Source organism: Trachurus trachurus (assembly GCF_905171665.1).
Source record: "Trachurus trachurus genome assembly, chromosome: 1".
Taxonomy (NCBI): domain Eukaryota; kingdom Metazoa; phylum Chordata; class Actinopteri; order Carangiformes; family Carangidae; genus Trachurus; species Trachurus trachurus.
Genome location: NC_139891.1, coordinates 4,942,448 through 4,963,591, shown reverse-complemented (window position 1 = coordinate 4,963,591; position 21,144 = coordinate 4,942,448). Strand labels below are relative to the sequence as shown.

The following is a 21,144-nucleotide window of genomic DNA, read 5'->3' as shown; positions in this document are numbered from 1 at the left end:
AAAATGACATTGCAGAGTTTTGTTAAATCAGGTTTTTCTCTTAACATGCAAAGAGGAACACAAGTCTGCATAGATCGCCTCCCCCACATATTTCTACTTCCCTTTTTTAAGACACTTGCTCTTTGTCTTCCTCCCTCTCTTCCTCACCCTCTGTCTCATTAGGCAGTATCTCATTTTGAGGAGGAGAGTGTTAAGCCAATCAGAGAGGGGAAGAAAGAGCAGAGGAAGGAGGGAGACGGAGAGAGAAGAGAGAGACGGAGAGGTTGCAGGAGGAGGAGGAGGGCAGAGATGGAGGGAGCGAGAGAGAGATGGCGAGAGAGCGACAGAGGGAGAGAGAGGGCGATAGATGGATGGAGGGAGGGAGGGAGGGAGGGAGGGAGGGAGAAAGAGAGAATAAATAGCTCTGGCGCACTCGTCCCCCATTACCCCGGGAGGGCACTGTCGCCATGGCAATGTGGCAGAAAAAGGATAGCACAAGCATGATGAGCTTCTACGCACACACACACACACACACACACACACACACACACACACACACACACACACACACACACACACACACACACACACACACACACATTTACAAATGAAAAACTGTGATTCACACATATATCTGCCCACATTAACAGCTTCATAGAGACAGTTTTGACAAGTTCATACTTTCAAATGCACAAAGCTCACTGTCTTACACCTCACCATAATTATTTATATACAAGTGCGCACACACACACACACACACACACACACACACACACACACACACACACACACACACACACACACACACTATGCACACATACACACCGCACATTAGCAGTTTGCCAGTTAGCAGATAGTCAAAGCCCACATAACACAGATAAATAACAAAGACAATGAAAGGCGAGGAGGGAGATTAAAGTAAAAGACAGACAGTAAACACAAAACAAGAAGGTGAAGAAAAGGCACTGGAGAAGAAAATAACAAAGGAGAACAAGAAAGCAATTTTTGGAGCTTATCAAGTTTCCTGCTGTGCTGCTCCACAATAAACTTTGTTGGATTACAACGAGTGCTTCTCTTACATGTTTCATCTGCTCCTTCTTTCTACTTTGCTTGGTCCTTGCAGGCATTTATCCATAAAACATCTTAATAGAGCCCAACTTAGTTGATTATTTTTGGTTTGACTCGTGGCAAAGGAAGCGAGCTACAAATATAGCTACGTTGACAAATTATCACCTTGTAAAGTCGTTAAATGGCAAATGTGTTGCCAGACAGCTGCTAATTCTGCACCCAGCGGATACAGAGCAACCTTAGCGCTGCTTTGAAATCATTTTTGTGTCTGTGTCTGATGAATGTTAGTCAGAAAGTCACCCTGGTCTGGTTTAGTCTCTTCCAACTACAGAGGGAAGCTCCTCCATCTTTAAATGCTCCACTAGCTCCTCGCCAACTGTCCCTGCGTTTCCAAATCACTGCTGATGAGACTGAATAAAGTCAAGTCGCAAGACAAAACGCAAAGTCTAAAGCTACATCAATTAACCAATAACCATCCTAACATCTTTATTTACCATGTTCACTACTATTAACACTAGTTTTGCAGGCATTTGCAGTCATTAATCAATGTCATATAGTAGTAGTAGTAGTAAACCTTTATTTAACCAGGCAAGAATTGCTAAGAATACATTCTATAAATCAAAGTCAAATACAAGACTGTTTTTTTTATTACCTAAATGTGGACCATGATGATTGCATTAGATAAGCACCAACATTACATTTTACTCAAAACCACAAATCTGAACCTTGTTTTGTCACTGAAGGAAAAAATCAGGAGATTACCTATGTCAGTGGGATTCATTGTCCTGAGACCATAAATGTCTCTACCTTATTTCACTGCAAGTCATCCTGTTAGATATTTCAGTCTGGCTGTCTGAGCCAAAGTGGTGGAGTCATCATGCTGATAGCATACACTACATTACTCATTAAAAATAATGATTAGTGTAGCTTTAAGTCTTAAGTGCCTTTCACGTTGTGTTTGGTCTGTTTTTTCCTACAGCATGTGGCCAGTGTGATGTAAATTACAGCTCCTGCTGAACTCCCATCATGTCTCTTTAACCCCGTGACCTCGGACAACAATGAGCTCCGTTTCCTGGCAGCTTCAGCCAGTTTTATCCACAGCAGCGCCGACAAAGTTCAGTTCCCAGTCACTGATGTTGAAAGGTCTTGTACTTTGTCAACAAACTAACCGTGCCTGCTCCAAACAAGCTCAATAATGTAAGATGCAGCAAGGTACTAACTAAAGGATCTTGCTCCACGGAGTACAACAAATCACCCTAAAGTCAGTAGGCTGAGGTTAAAAATGGCTTCAGCGCAATTTGTGTGCCTTTGTGTGTCGCAGCACACTTGTCTTGAAAAGTTGTTTAGATGGCAAATGTGGTGGTTAATCAGCTTAAGAAATCTTGTGTGCATCCACCCGGAGGGCAAACCAGAAAATGAAAGGGGGCCGTTCTGAGCCAGCCAGCTCTCTGTAAACTCTTATGTAAGGCAGAATCTGCATCCTGTTTCTCTCGGCTACATTATTGATGTAGGCTTCTGTTACCGCGCTGAGTGTGTGTGTGTGTGTGTGTGTGTGTGTGTGTGGGGTGAGCATGTACTGTACACCTGTAAGCAGCTACCTTTCACTGGATAGTTTCTCACCTCTGCTGTCCTGCAGGAAGGGTGGTCTCCTCCAGCTGATCTCTTGTCACTTTCTCTCCTCCCCCTTTCCACCTCTCGGCATACAGTATACTCTCTTATTTTTCCTTCACCTCCTTTCTTTTTTCACTGTATAAATGTAAGCTCTCCACCACCGCCTCCCCATCCCCGTGCACCCTCCTCCTTCTCTCTCAGGTTTTCATTTCTTGCTAACAGATGTTCTCTGCACCATGTGGGAGGGCATTCCTCTTCTCTGCTATGAAAGCAAAAGAAAAAGAAGAGTTACTTCGAGTACAGAGGGGAAAAAAATCAAACGAGGACGACAGCAACACAACTCCCTAACTCAGTGGTCTCTCTATTCCCGTGTGCCCCCTGCTTTCCCATGTAGAGAGGGTGTCAAGTTAAAGATCAGAGTGCTTTTGCCTTTTTATAACACGCAGCTCCCAGCGTTACACAATATCTGAAAGGTCACACAAGTGCATACATGCGCAAAACATTGCATGACTGAGCAGCCAAAATGACTGAAAGTCTGTAGAAAAATGCTCAAACACAAACACACACACACACACACACACACACACACACACACACACACACAAGAGCAGCAAGTGTGAGGGAGGCAGAGGGAGGAAAGCATATACCTGACTCCTCAGACCTCATGAGCTCTTTAAAAATTCAGACATGCCAAAAGAGCACCGTGGGAGTCATCCTGCAGGTCAAGAGTGAGGCTGGGACAAGAAGCAGAGGGGGGTGAGGTGGGGGTGGGAGGGTCATGAAATGAAAGCTTAAAGGGATATGCCAACAATTTTTTTTTCGTGTCTTGCCTCACTCCCGAGTCCATGACCAGCAGATAGACACCATCCTTTCCACTGTGCGTGCAGTAACAAGGGAGATACGGGCAGAGCTGGCGCACCACTAATTAGCTTAGCTCAAACGCTGGAAGTGTTTCTAGTGTTAGCCTGCCTCCACCTAAAGTCATCAGAGAAACTCTTCAGCAACTCTAAACGGAAACCGGCGGGCCGATCTTCTTCTCACAGCTGACAAAACTCTCCGGTAAGGCATCTTGAGCGGTCAAATGCCGCTAACGGCCGGTAACGACATCGGTCAAAACAGTGGGTTCAAGCTAAGACGGTTTATTTTGGTTCAAGCTAGCTACATCGAGGGTAGGTTAGCTTCCTATTTCAAAGTAAAAGCACAAATTCTATCGTCATGGTTTTCTGTATGTAAAGGGCAACGGGTGTTTTATTTTGTGAAAGTAACAGGAAGTGCGTTGGCCACGACGGCTAGCTTGAGTAGTGCCGAATTTATCCGAACAAAATTGTAAACAAATGAATGCTGATCTAAACAGTCTCGTCTAAAAATGTTTGAAATGTCAATAAACTGATAGATTTACAGAGTTTAGAGCTAAAATGAAATCAGACTGCTGATTTCGGCTTTAGTAGAGGCAGGCTAACGATACACTTCCAGCGTTTGAGCTAAGCTAATAAGCGGTGCGCCAGCTCTGCCCGTATCTCCCTTGTTACTGCACGCACAGTCGAAAGGATGGTGTCTATCTGCTTGTCATGGACTCGGGAGTGAGGCAAGACACGAAAAAAAATGTTGGCATATCCCTTTAAAGCAAGATAGAGAGAGTGAGTGAGTGAATTTTACATTTCCTACCAAAACAGTAGCTCAAGCAGAAAAAAAAGGATCATGGATGAAGAGTGGGTTAAATGTATATGTGCATCATGTCTGTGTGTATGTGTGTGGGGCCATGTACTGACATGGTGGCTGGGCGCTGGATGCTCCAGTAAGGTGACCCACTTACACAGAACCCCTCTCAGAACACACACACACACACACACACACACACACACACACACACACACACACACACACACACACACACACACACACACACACACACACACACACACACACACACACACACACACACACACACACACACACACTTTAAACACACTGAGACTTAAACATGCCTCTGCACACTCCTGAACACGCTCCCACCTCACCCACCGGAGACTGGAGGATGCTTTGGCCCCATTTCATACAGTAATGTGTTTCAAGGGTTGTGGGAGATGAGATGGGAGGTGGTGTGTGTGTGTGTGTGTGTGTGTGTGGGTTAAGAGAGGAGTAGCAACAGTAGAGAAGAAGATATGGGATTTAAGAATATAAGTAGGCTAGAGGAAACAAACTGAAGACATGTAGCAGAGGTACAGCAGGTACGATGTAAATGGAGGGTACACATCATGGTGGCCCTTTGGATGAAAATAAATGAAAAGTGAATATTGCAGCTAGTTAAAGTGTGCATGTCTGTGAGCATATTTCCATCTAATCTAGTACAGCCATTGACTCTGTGTCCCACCATGACATTCAGCAGAAAGGTCAACTCCTCGCTGGTATGCACGAGATAACAGACCAGACACATCTACAGTCCTCCACAGAGAAACAGTGAGATAATACAAGATATCACCACACAAAGGAAGAGGTGACGAACCTGAGTTCATTATGCATCCTTATCATTCATGTATGAATATCTGATTGGCATCCACTGTGAAAAGGTGGGCTTGCATGGAGCAATCAGCTCGCTGGGAATTAACTCATTCACAACTTCAGAGGACTCCCGAAGAAAACAATCAAGTGAGTAAAACTCAAATGTAGGATATAAAATATCCCCATCTAGTGGAGGAAATAAATAACAACAGATTTATCTGCGGTTCACAAACAGGATGTTTCCACCTGTCAACAGTAAACTACACTACACCTGGGATTTCTGCTCTATGTATATATAGCCTAGGTCTGTCATCGGTCAGTATCTCAAAATTGTCAGTATAAATAAAATTGTAATATACAGTATATCATCAGGGAGCAGGGAGGGAGGACGAGTCTCTTTAAAGTGCATTGTGAGAACAGCAGGATCGCAAGCATACATTTAAATAAAATAAATGAAAAAAAGGATTAAGTATGATATCCACTAGAGACACTGTGTCCTCCTGTTCCGATGATCTGATTCATGAACGAGAACGGTCACCTAAAACTATAATTTTCTCCTGCAATGGGTTTCTCCTGGCAGGATTCTACATTATGTGACCACCATCCTTCAAAATCCTGTTTCCAAGATGAGTGTAACACAACATCCACATTCAAGACCACTCTGCACAGCTACATCCTCATGCTGTACAACAACCTGATGCTCCGTGGTGCATGGGGTCATGTTAGTAAAATGAAGTGCAGGAAGCAAGAGCGGTAATGGAAAATTATTCATGAGCGAGCTGGTATCAGTTCATTGTCTTGCTCAAGAAAATCTGTAGATGATCAATACTTCATTTCCTGGTATTAAGGGTTATAGGGATGTGTGTTTCAAGTGCTTCTGTACAGGTGTTAAGGGGAAAAAAAGAATCATTATTTATTTTATCATTCATTTTATATTTTTTTTAATATTCCTTTAACTTAACTAAATGAAGAATAGCTTGCATCTAACATTAATATCCAAAATCTTGGGGCGTAAAGTTTGTTTATTCTGATCCTCAGCTGCAGCAGAACATTTTCCATAATATGCATAAATAATATATATAGAAACATTTAATGTAACATACGGTAGATTCCAGCACAACTTACAGAATTAAATAATGAGGTCCAGTGGATGACGCTGAATGAAATACAGCAGTTTGAATTTATCGACTCTTTTCTCCAGCTCAGACTGCTGCTGCTCTTTATTATCAATGTGCATTAATGTCACACATTAATCTTTCTGGTTCCACAGGATTCAAATGAAGGTGCTGCCCTTTATTTATTTGTTGTCATGTTAAAGCGTTGACTCTGAGCTCCATTAATAATGTCTTTTTATATTCCTGATGCACGTGGTTAACTCAGAATACATTTACTCAGAGTTAATTTAACAAACGCAATATTTACTTTCTTGGGTTTCATCAAACTCAGAGATCATGGCTAGAGTCAGACTTTGTTACACCTATTTACTAGAATAAAGCTCAGAACTGACATCACATGCAGTGAAGCAGATGATTGGCAGAGTCAGAAAGAAGAGAAATGTTTGATGACTTCTTGATTCACATTTAGAGATGTGAAGAAGTCGTGCACCACACTGGTTGTGTCAGCTCACAGGACTAAGTCCTTTTTTTTTATTGAAGTGTAGCAAACCCCTAAAGTGTTGTTCAGGAAGAGGTAGATACTCTGGGAAATGTGCTCATTCACTGTCTTGTTGAAAGTTAAACTTGAAATTGATTGTTTAACATAATTAAAACAGTGAAAGAGCTAGCTCAGCTCTGTGCAAATGAACAAAATAACCTACTACCATTCTGAAGCACGGCAGTTATCATTTACGTTTTGTTTCCGTACAATTACCAAGTTGTGGAATAAGAAACACAAGATAGAATAAGAATAATCAATCATCTTGATCTTTCATTTCTATGGAACCAGAGGCGTAAACGCTGCCGGTCAGCGTCTGACTAAATTAATATCTATCAAAAAAACAAACACTCCAGGGTCCAGAGGAATTATTTACTTTGTGGAGGAACAACTTCAGCATCACTGCACAATTGGAATCGGGGTAGAGTAATGGGTACAGTAGAGGAGAAAACACTTGGCTGCTGTGCTGAATATGTAAATGTAATCAACCATCCAGAGATCATCGTATGATTTGTCAGTGGTGCATGAGGTTCGGTGCCGCTGTAGATCTTTATCAGCTAAAGAGAGAAATGCAAACACTGGTTTAGACAGCTGTATTTATTATAAAGACGTTTGGTATAATTATTCATCATATATCAGGTAACACAGTGTGGAGTCGCACAGGAGGACGAAGTGGAAAGCAAAAAAAAAAAAGTGTTATCCATCATCCCCGGTTCTGATTCATGTGGCTGCAAAGTCATGCAGGGTTTCAGCAATACAGTAAGTCATGTGAACACAACCGATAAATGCATTCAAATGTGTTCAATCATAATGATCTAGTACACACTATAAATGCTTTCTGAGGCCCGAGCACATTTAAATTCATGTGAGGAATTCAAACTGTCCTCAGCGGGTGCCGTTTCTAGTGAAACAGTGTAATAGCACTGTTGTTTGACCCTAACAGCAAACCATGTCAAGGTGGAGAGTGTGTACACATGTTAATTGGGAAAGTCAACACATCAATATTGCAGTATCTGAACATGCAGATAATCTCTGTTTGTTCTGGAGATGAGGCAGACCACAGGAGGCAGACACACACACTTGGCTTTTTCTGCACTTTAAGGATCCACTGTATTCATGCCGCTGACTGATATGCCTGAGATGCTGTGATACTGATAGTAGAGGATGCACCGATATTTTCATGAGAGCAGTTATAAAGCACGGAGCATAATAAAGCACCTGGGCGTATTTAACAGCCCTACAGAGCATTCTGCCCAATTTCAAGACAACTCCCAGTTTCACTATTAGAGCCTTCTTCTATTAAAGCCTCCTGCTATAAAGGGAAAACACATTCAAACAAATCATTAAATTCACGTGCAAGGGAACTTGAGCACGGCTGTGTGTTTTGCACCATTTTCCTCCATTAAAAAAACAAAAACAAAAAACATAGTATGCCATATTTTTCAGTTAATTTTTTTACAACATATTTTATATGATGGGTAGTGTAAAAGGTGTTTTACTGGCGCCGCCTGTTGTTTGTGTGATGCATGCTGAGTGTGAGTGGAGCCTGTAAAGCGTCCTCTGGCCATTAGGTGTCGATTTTGAGTAATAAAGGGAATAAAAATGTAAAACCCGCAAATTAGAACCTTTGATTTCTGGAATGAAAATCGAGGACATTTTGCAGCGTGGTGGTCAAAACCTTATTATGAAATAAATAACAGGGGCAAAAACATTTTGCCACCTTCTACTGCAAATTATTTTTTTCATAAAATAAAAATAACTGATTAACCCATACAACAGCATTAGCAAGACTAAACAACATTAACAAATTGCTACTGTATTAAAGTTAAAGAATAGCCTGCTCTTTTGAGGCTGTTTATTGGAAAGCAGGGAACAAAAAAAAACCCCACAATTTCATACGTCTGTTCGCTCCATTATTCGAGTGTCTCTGCGGAAAAATAAAAACCTGTAGCTTATTCTCTGAGAGAATTTTAATTGATAATCAGTGTTTCATATTACCGACCTTGGATCAGATTACCTCTCCTCTCCTCGCTCTCCGTAACGGAGCCGACAGCTAACAGTCTGATCCCAGGTCGGTGGGATCCTCCTCGTGCCTCTAGTCGGTGACCACGTGCCTCCGTCCGGCCTGCCAGCGGACCATGTGGAGCGGCAAGATGGCGGCGCGGTGGAGGGGGAAAGACGGGGATTTAAATGTCGACAACAACGACTTTCTGGCCGCCAACATCTCCAACGAGGTACCGGTCTCCTCACATAAGCTGCTTTTGCATCGAAACAACCGCACGCGGGCAGGTTCCGGTGTTTAATAGGAAGTGTTTCGCCGGCGCGAGGCCACATGTGGCCGTGGCGACACGTGGCTGAACCAGGCTAGTAGTAGTAGTTACTACTGAGGCTGAGGCGGGGTGGAGGCTCTGCTGACCCTGTAGCCTGCTGTTTGGACCGTGTCGGCACGGAAACAGCTTAATAATGAGTTACTGTATATCATTAGCTCTGTTCGTGCTGAACACCGTCGTCGTTGTAAAGATAAAGCCGGTGAAAGCCGACGGGGAAACCGGTTAGTTTCCTCCAGAGTACGAGATGTTCCGATACGGCTGCACAGTCAGTCAGCGCTCCTGCTGTCTGCTCTGTCTGTACACTTAACGTCCTCTTTATGCTTCACCACTCTCACTGCAGCCTCGATCTGATGCTTCATTTTAAGCGGTGGCCGGGCTGACAGCAGGACAGACTGATCTGCTGTCAGCTGAAACCTATGTGTACAGTAGTCAGATCAGTACAGGCCGTCACAGCTCCAGCTCTCACTTCTCACACATGGTGTGGAGGTTGTGACCCGCCTGTAAGGCCTCTGCTCCCCTGCTGCACTTCCACACTAAAAAGTTTGTCTTGTGCCATTTTCCTATGTCGATGCAAATATAACCACTACAATTAAATGATCAGAATCAGTATGCCTTTATTGTTATTGCATGGTCAACATTGTCATACAGCAAAAAATTTGCTGTCTCCCATTAAAGAAACTGTAACACTTCATTTCACACGTACACTCATCAAAACTAGAATACTGTAGAACTATTGATCAACAGATAAGCAATCAGAAACTCTTAATTACTCCAATTTGTTCATGTCTTGAAATTTTGCAATGGGCTCTATGCACAGCTTCACTACTTCCTGATTAATCCACATGTGTCTGAGTAGTCACAATGGTCAGACACACCTGGATTAATCAGTTTGTCCAATAATGTAAGACAGGAAATAAAGGAGCTGCCTTAAGTTCAGGAAGTAGTGGAGCTGCGCATAGAGCCCATTGTCAGGATTTGATATTTCTTTGTCATACTGTACATTAGGCTATAATGTTTTGAGTTGAGATTGTTGGTTAGATGAAACCTGACATCTAAAGACATCATCTTGGGCAGGTTTTTTCCTATTTTTATACATTTTAAAAAGAAAGAAAGAAAAGTGAAAAAGAAATCACCGCTCATCCATAGACAGGATTCATCTGTGAGGTGCTTAGAGCTGAATTTACACACTTGACAAACAAAATCAGCAATCGCACACTCAACTCTGTGCATATCTCAATTTATTTGCAAGCTTTCGGTCTGTGACCTTCTTCAAACATTTTACAGATAAAATGTAAATGATAATTTGTGAAACAAGCTCAAGAGTCAATAATGGAAATAATTATTACCTGGCTGGTTGCAGTGTTTATCCTCATATGGGACTTTGTGAAATACACCAAACTCAACAATAAGACGTGCACACTCACACACACACACAATTATGTAATAAAATAAAAAATGAAAAAAAAAAAATTTAGTTTTTGTCTTCATCTACACCTTATGAGTCATCAAGAAAATAAAACAAAACGTCATGAGATGCAGCAGGGTTTCTACTTTTTTGTCTTTGTTGAATGTTTTAATGTAGTTCTAGTAGAGAGAGTAAAGTAGAGAGTTCTTTCTGCACAAAGCGTTTGTTGTGTTTAGCTGGTTGTCTGAAGCATCACCTCTGCCTCACTGTTTCTTCATGGCTCTATCTGCAGTTCAGTCAGAACAGGCAGCTCTTCCTGTTTATGCTGAGAAAGTTAATTTCCAGCTTAATGCCTCCTGCGCCCCAGTTCCCGGTCACACCCTGAGGAAGGACTGTATTGTAAAATTACAGGAGGTAGAAATAGTCCAGATTGGTGTGTGCACTTTTTTGCGCAACATGGGATTAATATAGTTTTGTCTGTCTCTCTGCAGTTTGTGCTGAGCAGAGGTGATGTTGAAGATCACATGGACACACACTCCTGTACAGATCACTCCATCTTGGCCATTTTCGAGGACTCCACGGTGCCGTCAGAGGTCAGTGTTACAGCTTATGAATGTGAATGAGTGCACATGGACACGGTAAAACATCCCTCAACATGTCACAGTGTTTCCTCTCACAGTTTGTGATATATGGCTCTACTTCAGCCTTCAGATTTTGAAGTTGTCAGTCTCGACATATGACTGAATAACTCTGAACACGGCTGTGTCTTCTCAGGGTAAGAGTGGAGTGGAGGAGAGTGAGACTTTGCTGTCAGCCCTGTCTGACATGTTGGACAGCGTGGAGGACGTGGACGCGACCCTGTCTCCGTTTGATGTTCTGCCAGATGCCACATTCCTCAACCAGCCACAGTACAGAGACAACTCAGCGGTGAGTTCACACACACACAGGAGCAACGGACTGAGAGACTCATCCTCAGACTTCACATGTTCATTCAGGTTCAGGTGGTTATGACCTGCCATTATAATGAAAACACAAAAACTTTATGAATGTGCCTCGTAGCGCTGTGGTCGAGACCACCTAACCCGAGACCAAGACGAAGGGGGGTCAAGACTGAGACCAAACCAATACCAGACTATTTTCAAGACCATTACTGTATTCATTACCAGTACTCTGAATAAATATGTGGTTTGATATTTACATTATTCCTCAACTAAAAAGAAAAGATTATTTTCAATAAAATCAAAACCATATTTAATTTACAGGGTTTCTGCAGGTCATTAAAAAGCATTAGAAGTCATTAAATATATTTTGCTAAAATTAATGCCTTAAATGGCATTAAATTCGATTCTCAAAGGCATTAAAAAATTGATTGATTCATACAGTGAGATTTTGATATCATTACATCCCTATAGAGCACAAAGAGCAGAAAAATAGGGGGATTATACAGTTAATCTACAGTAAAATTAAACGTGGGTGAAGAAATGGAGAATTTTCTAAATTAATATTTTTAGGTGGTGGCAGGATACTGTTGAGTTGTTTTTTTTTAATCGCTTTCGGCAAAAATCGGACTCGGCAGGTCGGGCTTTTTAAAAATCGGTGATCGGCCAGAAAATTGCAGTCGGTGCACCCCTATTGGTGTGATAAACATGCAGAACCAAGTAATTGGGTGTGTGTATGTATATATGGGTAAGTGTATGTATGCACTCGTATAGTATTTGCAGTCACGGGCAATAAAAATGTTTGAAATGGCATTAAAAAGGGCATTAAAAAGCATTAAATTAGATTTGCTGGTACCTGCAGAAACCCTGATTTAACAGAAGAACACATCACACAACCTGCTAAAGTCTCAGACACTGGTGCAACCAGGTTTTTCAGATGATTAAACAAGCATATACTTTTAGAACAATTTAAATGATCTTAAAGTTATTGAATTACATTACATAAACCAAAGTAAACGAGTGATAGAGAGACGTTGGCGTTTAAAAAAGTAGCTGTGGTCTTGACTGGTCTTGAGAAAAAATCTTGAGTCCAGCTCGACTGAGACCGAGTTAAAATGTAGTCGATTCAGAGACAAGACCAAGGCTTTGAAAGTGTTACTGGTCTCGAGTACCACAACACTAGTGCCTAGTCAAAACCATTTTCTTGCGTAGATACTGATATAAACTGATGACATCGAGTTCGGCAGTGCAGTACTTTTAAAATGTGTCGTTCTTTATTCATTTCTCTGCTTCCCAAAGAGTAAACACTGATCTAAACCTTTCTCTCCTGCTGTTTAGGTTGTTTCCCTCAGTGACAGACCGAGGCAAAGACCCAAATCTGCAAACGTGACATTAACACCAAAGAGGGATGGAGAAACGGAAGACAACAACACGACCCCTCAGCTGTTCGCACAACAAAACCAAACCTCGCTACACTCAAAAACCAAGAAAGCGGAGAACGAAGTGGAGGTCTTCACCTCCACTTCTCTCGTCAACCTCGTCAGGCTCATGCACCCGTACTGCCTGAAGCTGCACGTGGAGGAGGGAGATAAACCCAGGAACAACCACGCGCTGTTCTCCAAGGAGGAGGTGTGGAGGTACGAGCGGCCCACCGAAGAGAGCGATGAGGAGATTAACGTCGTATCTGATGATGACGAGGAGGAACCCGTGAAAGAGACGAAGGGGAGCGGAGTGGGAGATGAAAGGAGAGACGATAGTAAACTCCTGAAGAGCGCGTTGCTGAATGGGAGCTCGCCCCGGGCGGCGCCGTGCAGAGAGAAGAAAAGAGTGAGCTTCGGCCCGGTTCAAGTGGCTTCATTTAACCAATCAGCGGAAAAGGCGCTGGACGAGAAAAACCCAGCAAGTGAGCAAGCTCCGCCGACCGGCACAAAAGCACTTGGAAATCCAGCCGGGTCGGCAGCACTTGAACCCCACACGGCGCCGTCCGCGGAAATGAGCAGCTCCAAGGCCGACCCCCCGAAGGCCAAGGCGCTCAGCCTCCAGCAGTACAGACAGCTGCGCCAGAAGAGACAGCCCCTGGTGGAGAAACAGGGGAACTACACAACCAAGTGGCCCTCTGTCCCCGAGGCCCCCAAGGAGCTGCCCCCCATCCTCGGTCTACAGGGACAAAGACGAAACAGCTGCGGACCAAAGACGGCTCACCACTGTCCGACCCACACCAGAGTCAGTGCCCATCATCTCCATCACGCCTCCCCACCACCACGGTCCGGCCCCTCTCATCCGAAGCCCTCAAGAGCTGAATCCAAAACCGCCTCCCCCGCCGGTCCACAGCCGGACACCACCACGACCGTCCCCGGCGTGAACGTGCCCGAAAGCAAAAAGAGTCCAGTAAAGAAAGCGGCGTTGCTCAGCAGCGACCCCCCCAACCCCGCGCTGGTCCCGCTGCCGCTCAGCCAGACGGAGCCACCGTCCACCGCCCCCTCCTCGTCACAGCCTAGATCAGAGTCCCTGGACGTGGACCCCAGCCTCCACAGCACCGCACACTTTGAGTCAATCCAACAGGAATCCTCAGCAGCGTCTCCTCAAAGACCGGCGTCCTCCTCCCCCTCCCCCTCCTCCCCCACCACAGAGCCAAAGCCCCCGGTGTCGTTGGCAAACCAGACCCACACCGCCCCGCTTCAGGAAATAAACAAGAAGTTTACCGAGATAGCCTCAGACGTCTCACGCAGACCTCCAGCACTTTGTCCTCCCTCAACACGACCTGAACCTGCCTCAGGGTGCAGCAGACCGCCGCCGCAGCAACACACAACCAGCCCAACCACAGGAACCCAGCTGGACCCGAGGGCTCTCCAGTCCCCGGGTCCAGATCCAGCGAGGCACGTCGAGTGTCCTTCATCCACACCGCGCTCTGCTCAGACACCTCCTGCACCAGATGCCCACGTAGCACTAAAGGAGGAGGTGGCACCCCGAAGTATCTCCTCTCCTCAGGAACCCCCCTCCCCTCTCCAGGTGGGCTGTGGAGGGCAGAGAGCAGCTTCTGACTCAGGTAAACCACCGACACATCACTTCTAGGGAGGTCACCAATCACCATTATAGAATGTCTTGGTACAATCACTGTCAGAGAAATAATCACGGTATTACGATTATTATGCATGAATTAATTTCACAACACTGTTAATGTGTAAAATCAAATATAGTCAAAATATTACTAATTATAATTAATTAATAATTATTAATAACCCCCCCAGGGGATATTAAAGTCATTAATTTTCATCTATACCAACGTTTATTTTAATAGTTTTTTTTACAAATGACACGCTAACATTTAAATTGCTACTAGTTCAATGTTTTGTCAGGTAAATTGACATTAAAGCAGAAGTAAGCGGAATATTTGTGTTAATATAAGTCTTAAATAGTTATATCTTCCGACAGCAATCACTTACATAGAGTGTTTGGTCTGAAACACGGGTCTGTCAGTCACTCTGCTCTGCTGTAAGCCGAGGAGAAAACTTTCCTTGTATCCTACAACCTTTATCCAATGAGGAGAGAGAACGGCATAAAGGGGCGGTCCTCTCTGTGTGTGCCGCCAAGGGATGCGCGAGAATGTGGTGAGGTAGGGACGAGGGCGGGGACTGCTAACTCCATCGGCTGACAAGAAGTTAGCCAAAACCACCGGATCGCTTACTTCTGCTTTAATGTAATTTAATCCAGTATCTTTGGCACTCATCTGCCGACATCATCTTTTTTGGAAAATGATGGTATTTTGGAATCTTTACGATTAATTAATTGATTGTGCCCTTTAATACCGCAATTATTGTGAAAACAGGAAATCGTGACGTCCCTTGTCAAATCTGAACCTTAGAGACGCCAAATCTGACATGATGACAGAACTAAAGCTATTGCACTGAGTAAATGTTCCTGTTCTTTCCCTTCAGGGATCGAGGCTCCTGATCTGACCAGCCTGCTGGAACAGTTTGAGGAAACACAAGGTGAGCACTGAGACTCCTGGTTACGCCGCTTATTTGGACGTCGGCATCTTGTCCTCGTCTAACCTTTTTTTTTTTCTTCCTGCCGCAGCTAAAGAGGAGAGAGTCGACGAGAACGATTCCACCGCTGCCCCACCCTCAACCTCAAACGTGGAGGTCCCCGGAAATTGCGTAGGATCAGAGAAGACGTCCGGATCACCGCCGACTCCCTCTGTGGGACCGGTCAAACCCGTCGGTGTTCCAGAAGCTCGGCCACAGCTCCAAACATCGGAGCCCGTGGACATCCCCGAGCCCCTGGGCACCGAGATCGTCCTCAGCACTCCCGCTAGACGTAAACCCCCCCCATCCAAGGCCATTCAGATCATCGACCCCCGCCCTCTACCGCCCAAGAAGACTCACATCAGCCCCTCGGAGCCCCCCGCCGCTCACAGCTCTCCTCACATGTACTCGGCCGTGTCCTGCGATCACGATTACTGCGCGCCTGTGGATCAGTCACTGACGAGAGTTAAGCCCTCTTTACTCAAGGATTCTCCTAAACTCACCAGTGACTTACAGGCGACCGCTGTTGACCCAAGCACTGCTGCTCCCGCCGCTCGGACGACGCAGTCTGCATCACAGCATCAGTCTGAGAAACCCAGGACGAACCTACCGGCAGATACAGACAGAGCTCTGCAGTTTTCAGGCCGCAGCGTTGCCATGGGAGACGCTGGCGCAGGTGAAGCCGAGACAGCCCCATGCTCTCTGCCCACGCCCCCACCCAGCCCCGTCAGAGGGAGGCAGAAGAGGAGGTACCGGAGGAGATCGCCTCCATCTGACTCCAGCTCCAGCTGCTCCTCGTCCTCCTCCTCCTCCTCGTCCTCGTCCTCCTCGTCCTCCTCCTCCAGCTCAGCGTCTCGCTCTCCAAAAAGACAGAAGTAATTTTTTTAATTTATTTATTTCAGACATGTTTAAAGCAGAAGTAAGCGATCCGGTGGTTTTGGCTAACTTCTTGTCAGCCGATGGAGTTAGCAGTCCCCGCCCTCGTCCCTACGTCACCACATTCACGCGTATCCCTTGGCTGCACACACAGAGAGGACCGCCCCTTTATGCCGTTCTCTCTCCTCATTGGATAAAGGTTGTAGGATACAAGGAAAGTTTTCTCCTCGGCTTACAGCAGAGCAGAGTGACTGACAGACCCGTGTTTCAGACCAAACACTTATACAAGTGATTGCTGTCGGAAGATATAACTATTTAAGACTGATATTAACACAAACATTCCGCTTACTTCTGCTTTAATTGAATCAGACTTCATCACACACAATTTCAGTTACACAATACAAGCAACATGACCGAAAGGGAAACGGGAGAAGCATAAAGCTCATCAGGTCCCGCCCCCATTACCATTCATAATACATTAACTTCATCACAACTTTTCTTTCTTAGCTTTGTGGTATAACAGTAGAGCTGCGGTCTGGACTCCAGACAGCCAGTCCAGAATAACCTTAAACCCCTTTCTCTGAGTTTAAATCCATTTAGAATTGTCTAGAATAGAGTTTTGTATTTCTTTTTTGAATGCCCACAAGTTTCTTGATTTTTTAACTTCGTCTAGTTTGTGCCTGAGATAGAAAAGGATTTCAGCGTAGTTCTCACTCTCCTCTGCCTAAATAACATATTTCCTCTCAGATTGTGTGTCACTTCTCTGTCTATGAAAAAACCTTGTAAGTTATGCGGAAGGTCTCTGTTTGCGGCCCTGTACACAATCTGCAGAGTTTTATAGTTGATTAAGTCGGGTAGTTTGAGGATTTTTGCATTGATGAACAACTGGTTTGTGTGCGCTCTGTACTGGGTACTGAGTGTAGAATTCTTATGGCTCTTTCATCATTCTCTTCCAACCATATTACTTTTCATTTGTCTTCTCTGTGCATCATTCCCAATTCTCACTCTCTCTGTCCGGCAGGCTCCATCGCAGGCGTTCAGAGAGCAGCTCGTGTTCGTCCTCCCCCTGCCGCTCCGTTTCCCGCTCCCCGCCGCGCCGCTACAGGCTCTCATACTCCAGATCCAGATGCAGCAGGTCAAGATCCAGATCTTGGTCCCAGTCCAGGTCCCCATCCAGATCCCGATCACCATCCCCACAGATTTGCCAGAGGCGGTTGAAAGATGTTTACAGGTGAGTTAATGTTACAGCCTTTATAGAATATCAATGAAATAACGATTAAATTTAGTTTTTTTGTTTTGTTTATTTAAATGTAATTTCCCTTTGTGTGAGAATGTAACATCTGTCTCTCTCTTTTCTCTTTTCACCTTCATCACTGCAGCAGCAAAGAGTCCAGGAGGCTCAGGAGGGAGCACGAGATGAGGATTGAGAAACTAAAAGCCATAGTGAGTAAAAGATTGAGACATGTCTTTGTGTGTGTGTGTGTTTTTTTTAAGTTGAGTAATGAGCGGTGACTAAATTTGAAAATCCTGTCCAACAGGATGAGCGGAGGGTGGTGTACGTCGGCCGCATCCGCAGCTCAATGACACACGATGAACTGAGAGAGCGCTTCACTCAGTTCGGAGAGGTGGAGTGTGTGTCGCTCCACTTCAGAGACAGAGGGTGTGTACGCAGCATGTGTTTCTGTCCTCTTATTGTTTATAGTCATGTCTTTTTTTTAGATGAATTATCACTACCATTATTCTAATTCTGCATCCTTGGTTCCCGTAGCGACCACTATGGCTTCGTCACATTCTACAACATGGATGACGCGTTCGCAGCCATAGACAACGGCGGCAAACTACGGAAGCCCGATGAGCTGCCGTTCGACATCTGCTTCGGCGGTAGACGACAGTTCTGCAGTTCAAACTATGCTGATCTGGGTGAGAGTCTGAAACCACAAGGTCACTGCACTGATGGAAACCAGAGGATCCATTTGCTTTCACACACACTACTATACTCATACACACACACACACTACTATACTCTCTTACACACCCTATTATACTCTCTTACACATACTACTATACTCTCTTACACATACTATTATACTCATACACATACACACTATGGCCCTCATTTATCAAACTTGCGTACACCAAAAAAATGGGTGTACACCAAATTCACCGCAAGGATCGGCATTTTTCAATCTGTGAGCGTACATTTTTTATATGGTGGAAAACAATCGAATGGATCAACGTAAAAAAAAAAAAAACAGGAAACTGAATTTAGTTCCTAGTTCTGGCAGTGTTGCAAAGAACCAATCAGAAACTGGACATTTAAACTCACTTCCGTTTCAATCAAACTCTTTCACACACACCAGTATACTCATGCACACACACCACTAAACAAATGAACTGAAATGAAATGAATCAAATGAACATCAGCAAAACCATGAAGTCACACCTCAGAGTTGGAGTTGAGTCAGGCTGCCAGCAATCACATATTGTTATTTTTTACATACACAGTCATCTTTGAGTTGTCTCACATGGCGGTCAGTGTTGACACCGTGGCAGTTCAGTGGGTTCCTGTGAAGCCATGTATCCATGTGAGGAATTAATGTTGCGACATTTTCATCATCAGCACGTCTCTGACAGTCACCGCACCCTGAACATTAGTGTGTAGGGCTGGGCGGTATGACCTAAAATTCATATCAAGGTATTAATCGAATCCCTTCACGGTAACATTATATATCGCGGTATAAATTTAAGTGTAAAAATTATAATGGACGTGTTTCTGAATGGGTTTTGTAGTCCCTTAGCAAAGCTAAATTGATTTTTTTTAAAAGCAGTAATGTAATTGTTAGAGCATTTATTGTGCAGAAAGCAGCAAAATTAAAACCAGCACTTTATGGTGCAAGGTAGTGCAAACAAACACAAATAACAATGCCATAAATGGTCAAATAAATTGCTCATGTTACCTTTGGTTGCTGTCACTGTCACTCCACACATCTTGCAAATTATCTTTTTCTACTCAACATCCGACACACACACACACACACACAAGAAGAGTGTGTTTCATGGTGAGTGAGATGTGAGATCGTTTTGGAGTCTCCGGTTGCTTTACTTTCACTTCCGTCAACTTACCAACTGTAGCTTTACAGCCGAACCGAGTCCAAATCACTGCGAGGCAGGTGCGATGACGTCATCGACGATAGGACGGTAGAGTGCAAACATAGACTGTAAAAAGAATGGACGTAGCGTCCGTGACGTCACCCATTGGTTTGGGGGAGTCTGTTTTGTGCCGCTACTACGGGGGTTAGAACCACGCCATGTTGGATTCTACTTGCCATATTTGGAGCGGTGCGGCCGTTGGCTGGCCGAGAGCCCGCCCACTGGCCTCGTAGCAGCGGTCGCCGGACCTGTCACTCAACGGTTCTGCGCCCTGATTGGCCAGAACTTTAACCCTAATAATAGTAAAACGGTAGAGTTTAAAAAAAATTCACCCCCCTCAGAGTGTGTGCGGGGGTAGAAACTATCGATTGAGACCAAAAAAATAAAATGTACCAGGCTGTAAATATGTTTTTTTAAGCTGTAAAATCGGCTATTTTAACATGGGGCTTGATTGGAGTTGCTCCCTTCTGGAGCCAGCCCCCAGCGACAGCCGAGGGGATTGCAGCTTTTTGAATGCGGAAGTGAGCTTCACTTCTCAGACCGACAACTGCCCCCTTGAGTGCAAATCTCTACCGTGGGCCAAATTTTCTACCGTCTACCACAAATACAGCGTATACCGCGCAGCCCTATTAGTGTGTAGTGTTCATTGAAGTGATGTGACACATTAAACTGGTGTAATTGTGATGGAGAAGTCAGTGAGTGTAACACTGGGCCTGTCCATGTGTCTCTCCTCCTCAGATGCCAACAGAGACGCAGAGCCCCCTCCTCCCAGGAGCAGGTTTGAGGACCTGGACTTTGACTCGTTGCTGCAGCAGGCTCAGAGAGGACTCAAGAGGTAGCAGAGCACTGAGCTGGACCTGGCATCCACAAAGTTTTTTTTTTTTTTTTTTCCCTTCACAAACCTCAGAGCTTTTCGCTCGCACTTATGTAGCAAACTTTTGTATGTTAGTGGGTTTTTTCATGTTTGGACTCTTATTAATATGCATGCAGTTTTTATGTGTGCAGTAAATATGAACAGATATGTAGCACTGTCAATTTGAAATTATGTGATTAATGGAACCATTTTAAATTTTTTGTTGCATTCCATAACACTGATAAAGTTTTCTATGTATATGTAAAAAAATAAATAAAAGCTGTTCATTGCATTTCCTTATGAACAAGCTACAAGTTAACACAAGTTTTCATGTGGTTTATTTTCAGTTCAATCTTCACTGCAGATATGCTGACTTGTTATTGATTAGTTACCAGTGTTGGGCACATTACTTTAAAAAAGCAATTAGTTATAGTTACTTGTTACTTTCCCCAAAATGGAAATGGAGTTAGTAACTGAATTACTACATTATAAAAGTAACTAATTACCAGGAAAAGTAACTATTGCATATAAAATGCTCAAATATGTTAAATTACTTTGCCCCCCTAACCCTCTAACCATAACCCTAACCTCCCTTTTATCTGGAACAAACCAACTCACTCCGTTACGTAGCCTGTCTATGCAGAGGAATACTGAGTGTTTTGGTTAGTTCCAGATAGGGATGTCATGATTACTTGTTTTCACAATTAATCGGGGTGTTAAACGCCACAATTAATTAACCGTAAAGATTTCCAAATAC

The 21,144-nt window shown here is 44.1% G+C and overlaps 1 protein-coding gene across 2 annotated transcripts; it reads left to right on the top strand.

Moving 5' to 3' along the window:
* Nucleotides 1-8,950: 8,950 nt before the first annotated feature.
* LOC310988486 (uncharacterized protein) lies at nt 8,951-20,506 on the top strand. 2 transcript variants are annotated; one of them, XM_083975114.1, is made up of 11 exons: nt 8,951-9,044; nt 11,037-11,138; nt 11,320-11,472; nt 12,822-14,529; nt 15,419-15,472; nt 15,561-16,383; nt 17,406-17,615; nt 17,767-17,827; nt 17,923-18,044; nt 18,153-18,304; nt 20,273-20,506. In XM_083975114.1, exons 1-11 carry the CDS (start codon nt 8,964-8,966, stop codon nt 20,371-20,373), a joined length of 3,567 nt encoding a protein of 1,188 aa, XP_083831240.1. In that variant the 5' UTR covers nt 8,951-8,963; the 3' UTR covers nt 20,374-20,506. The 2 variants fall into 2 exon arrangements, with proteins under 2 accessions (XP_083831240.1, XP_083831239.1); XM_083975113.1 differs by having other exon boundaries at nt 17,764-17,827.
* Nucleotides 20,507-21,144: the final 638 nt, after the last annotated feature.

What these genes read in the sequence shown, in the direction of transcription:
- LOC310988486 (XM_083975113.1), top strand. Translation starts at nt 8,964, where the DNA reads ATGGCGGCGCGGTGGAGGGGGAAAGACGGGGATTTAAATGTCGACAAC. An exon ending in AGTACAGAGACAACTCAGCG is followed by an intron (nt 11,473 to 12,821) that starts GTGAGTTCACAC and finishes CCTGCTGTTTAG; the next exon opens with GTTGTTTCCCTCAGTGACAG. An exon ending in CGCTCTCCAAAAAGACAGAA is followed by an intron (nt 16,384 to 17,405) that starts GTAATTTTTTTA and finishes TCTGTCCGGCAG; the next exon opens with GCTCCATCGCAGGCGTTCAG.